We start from the raw sequence: 5000 nt of genomic DNA, 5'->3' as shown, positions 1-5000 counted from the left end.
TTTCATTCTTATCATCATTATTACAGATATTATCATTATAATTAGCATTAGAATTATTATCATTATCACTGATACTATTCAGGCAGATGAGCCCAACACCTATCTTTTCTGTTTTTATTCTTATCATCAATATTTTTATTATTACTATTATACTATTATTACAAATATTATACTCATCATTATAATCATCTTCTTTATAATCATTATCACTGTCATCATTATCCAGATGAGTCGAACACATACCTCTCCTGGGTTGGTTTTCATTCTTATCAATATTATTATTACAGATATCATCATAATCATCATCTTATCATCATCATCATTACTATTATTATTATTATTATTATTATTATTATTATTATTATTATTATTATCATTATTATTATAATTCACTTAGATGAGCCCAACACTTACCTCTCTTGGGTTGTTTTCATTCTTGTCATCATTAGCATTATCATTAACATAATTATTAATATCATTATTATTTTTATTCACTCTGATGAGTCTAATACCTACTTCTCCTGGGTGGTTTTCATTTTTATCATTATTATTATTATTATAGATATCATCATTATAATCATCCTCATTATTATTACCATTATTATTCACTATCATATCATTATCATCATTATTCAATATCAAATCTTTATTATTCACCATCATATCATTATCATTATTATTCACTATCATTTCATTCTCACTATTATTCACCATCATTCCATTATTATCCTTATTATTAACCAGATGAGTTTTCATTCTCATCACCATTAGCACTACCATCATTATTAATACCACTATCACCATTATCATTACCATCATTGCTAATACCACTATTACCATTATCATTACCATCGTTATTAATACCACTATCACCACCATTATTCCCTTAGATGAGTATAACACCTTCCTTGCCCGGGTGGTTTGACGTGGGCCGCGAGAAACCCTTCCCGGCCATCTACCCTGAGCTTAAAACCCCCGTGACTGTTGACGTGCTGGAGATCGGGTGGGTGACCGCTTTCTTCACCCTCCTCGTCCCCTTCCTCCTTATTCTGCCTGCGTTTACGGGCTGCCGGGTGAGTCTTTGAGAAATCAGCCGTTCGTCTGTGTGGTCTGGAGTGATTGTTCGTGTGGTTTGTTTGTTCTGTTTTTTTGTTAGTGTTGTGGTTATTATTTAATGTTTTGATAATTGGTATCATCTTTATTGTCGTTGTTATTATCATTATTGTCATTGCTATTGTTATTATTATCATTATTATTGTTGTTGTTGTTGTTGTTATTATCATTATTATTATTATTATTATTATTATTATTATTATTATTATTATTATTATTATTATTATTATTATTATTATTATTATTATTATTATTATTATTATTGTTAGTAGTAGTAGTAGTAGTAGTAGTATTGTTATTATCAGCATTATCATCATCATCGTCATCATTATTATTATTGTATTACTATTTTCATCATCATCATTATTATAATAGGACCTTTTATATCATTATTATCATCAGCATTGCTGTTATCAACCATTTTTATCATCATTATTATAATGATAATCATTTATCATTACTGTTGTTATTATCATTATCATTATACTACCACCATCATCACCATCCTCATCATCATCATCATCATCATCATCATCATCACCACCATCACTATCCTCATCATTATCTTCATCATCATCATCACTATCATCACTATCATTATATATATACATCATATATATATATATATATATATATATATATATATATATATATATATATATATATATATATATATATATATATATATATATATACATTATTCTTTATTCATTTTTTTATTTTTTTATTCATTTATTTATTTAATCGTTTTGGCTGATATTATCATCAGTATCAATCATTATTATCTACTGTATTTTTCAGAAAAAGGCTCTAGTCTTCATCAGAGTATCCTTCTTCCTACTGCTCGGCCTCAGCATAATGTGTAAGTATTTTCAATGTATTTTCTTGTTGTATTTTTTTTTCTGTTGTATTTTGTTATTGTATCTATTTCTGTTATATTTTTCTGTTGTATTTTTTCTGTTGTATTTTGGTGACTGTTTTTTTTCTGTTGTATTTTGTTATTTTGTTCATTTCTGTTATATTTCATTATTGTATTTTTTTCTGTTGATTGTTTGAGTTACTTATTCTATTGTATTTCTCTGTTGTATTTTTGTTGTCGTTTTTATTTATTCTATTGTATTTTTCTGTTGTATCTTTCTGTTATATATATATATTTATTGTATATTTTCGTGTATATTTTTGTCTCCTTTTCTTTTTATAAATGTTTTCCACTCACCCTTCTCTCTTTTCTCATTCCTCTCACACTTCTTTCTCCTCCCCACCCCCATTCTCTCCTCTCTCTCTCTCTCCTCTCTCTCCCTCCTCTTTCTTTCCTCTCTCTCTCTCTCCTCTCTCTCTCTCCACTCACTTCTCCCATCCCACTCTCCTCTCTCCACTCATCCCACTCTCCTCTCTCTCTCCACTCACCCCACTCTCCTCTCTCTCCCACTCACCCCACTCTCCTCTCTCTCTCCACTCACCCCTCTCACCCCACTCTCCTCTCTCTCTCCACTCACCCCACTCCTCCCACTCTCCTCTCTCTCCCCACTCACTCCTCTCACCCCACTCTCCTCTTTCTCTCTCCCCTCAAGTGTGCAACTTCGGCCAGGACTGGGAGGTGGGGCAGCTGACCACAAGGACCGCGTATCGTGCAGGAACAGCGCAGGAGATCAGAGCCAGGGTGGGGGTGAGACTCGGCTTGCGGTCGGTCAACATTACTCTGAAAGGTGAGGCGTCTGTCCGTCTGTTTCGTTGCGTTTTGGGTGGATGGGTTGGTGGCTGGGTGGGTGGGTGGATGTCTCTTTATCTGTTCCTCTTTATTTATTTTTTTTTCTCTCTTTCTCTCTCTCTCTCTCTTGTTCTCTTGCTCTCTCTCTCTCTCTCTTGCTCTCTCTCTCTCTCTCTCTCTCTCTCTCTATCTCTCTCTCTCTCTCTCTCTCTCTCTCTCTCTCTCTCTTGCTTGCGCTCTGTGTGTGTGTGTGTGTGTGTGTGTGTGTGTGTGTGTGTGTGTGTGTGTGTGTGTGTGTGTGTGTGATTGTGAGTGTGAGTGTGTGTGTGACGATCCATCTTTCTAGTTATCTATTCTATTTATCTATCTATCTATCAATCTATTTATCTACATATCTACGTCCGTTTATCAGTCAATCTATTTGCCCCTCATTCTATATCAAGGTTGAGAGCTAAACTTCCATATAAGGCAGTAAGATAAAGAATAATTCTAGAGCCGAAAGCAAGAAGGACCAATGTCCAAAAATTCGAATTTTGAGATAAACCTACCAACGAACTGGATTTTTTTTCTTTTCTTTATTATAAGTGTATTTAAGGGCTAATGTCACCAGTGCATTAGGGACGCCACACGAGCATTGCTTTGATATCCATTTTACTGAAAATCAAGTATCCCAACGACTGACTGACTAACTGCACACACATGGAAATGGGAAGCTCCAGGTTGCCTGCTTTTACCATTCTGTATTTTCACTAAAGTCAGTAGGCTATTTTCAGTATATAGGATTTTACAGTTATAGAAAGGGGGGAAAAATGTTTGAATGTATTACAGAATTATTGTCAAAGGAAGCTTATTTATTTATGTATCTGTGCTATAAAATGGTAGAAAGACTTTACATGGCGAATTAGGAAAAAAAATGAAACACCAATAGCAGTAAATGTCTTCATTTATTAATTAATGAGCCAAAAATAAAAAAAATGCTTGTTTTGAAGTCACTACGGTAAAAAAAAAAAAAAAAAAAAAAAAAAAAAAAAAAAAAAAAAAAAATATATATATATATATATATATATATATATATATATATATATATATATATATATATATGTGTGTGTGTGTGTGTGTGTGTGTGTGTGTGTGTGTGTGTGTGTGTGTGTGTGTGTATGTGTGTGTCTGTGTGTGTGTCTGTGTGTGTTTGGAGTGTGTGTGTGTGTGTGTATGTGTGTTTCCTTATAAAAGGTGTTCGTTATTTCCGTCATGTAAAAATGTGTCTTTAATAAGATTAGATTAATTTAACTCTCTTTCGTGAATTATTATTTGCCGGATTTCATTTAAAGGAGCAAACTTTCAAAGGCGTTTTTTTCCCAACAAGGATTTTTATAACACTGACCCTTCTTGCTCTCAGCCCTAGAATTCAGATAAGAAATATAAGTAAAAACAAAACAAAAAAAAACAAGGAATTGAGATAAGATAAAGAATGGTAAGTATTTCGTAGTCATTAGCGATTAAAATAAAGTTCAAGATTAAATATTATTGCCCAACGCAAAATTTTTATATTTGAGAAATTGATATATAAGTAATCGAGTTATGCAAATCATACAGATCACAAATATTTTGATATGTCAGTTTCGAGATAAACAAGGAAGGGAGGAAAAGGAGGCAGCGGGGTTATCATAAGATCATTTAGAAACCATTACCTTTATTCAGGTATAGGAGACTAGTTCCCATAAATATTTATAACCCCGCGCCCTTTCTTGAAAATACAATACGGTTTGCTGTTCTGAGAAAGGTCAATGGATTTGAGATAATTTTTTTCTACTTATCATTGTTCTTGTTTTGTTGTTGTTGTTGTTGTTGTCTTCTTTTTCTTCTTCTTCTTTTTTTTTTTTTTCTTTCTTCTTCTTTTTCAATACCTTCGTCTGTGCCTTCTTCTTTTTCATCACGTTCTTCTGTGCCTTCTTCTTCTTTTTCATCTTCGGTGCCTTCTTCTTCTTCTTCTTCTTCTTCTATTTTATCGTATTTACCTCTTCCTCTTTTCTTCCCCACCTTCCCCTCCTCCTCCTCCATCCTCCTCTTCCCCTCCTCCTCTTCCCCTCCTCCTTCTCAGATCAATCACATTTAATATTTAACCCCCACGAAGCATCTTCCTCTTTCACCCTCTAACCCCGCGGTCTCTCTCTCCCTC

The 5000-nt window shown here is 33.4% G+C and overlaps 1 protein-coding gene across 1 annotated transcript in view; it reads left to right on the top strand.

The window, feature by feature from the left end:
• The window catches only part of LOC119597319 (dual oxidase maturation factor 1-like), a 19751-nt gene that overhangs the window by 1851 nt on the left and 12900 nt on the right, over positions 1-5000 (top strand). The window contains exons 2-4 of the mRNA XM_037946871.1: positions 891-1073; positions 1915-1975; positions 2685-2819. Coding sequence (XP_037802799.1) covers positions 891-1073; positions 1915-1975; positions 2685-2819 — 379 coding nt within the window. The remainder of the gene's footprint in view (positions 1-890; positions 1074-1914; positions 1976-2684; positions 2820-5000) is intronic.

This window comes from Penaeus monodon, chromosome 3 (genome assembly GCF_015228065.2).
Source record: "Penaeus monodon isolate SGIC_2016 chromosome 3, NSTDA_Pmon_1, whole genome shotgun sequence".
Lineage (NCBI taxonomy): Eukaryota > Metazoa > Arthropoda > Malacostraca > Decapoda > Penaeidae > Penaeus > Penaeus monodon.
The sequence above is the reverse complement of the archived record's forward strand: the minus strand, read 5'-3'. Positions and strand labels throughout refer to the sequence as shown.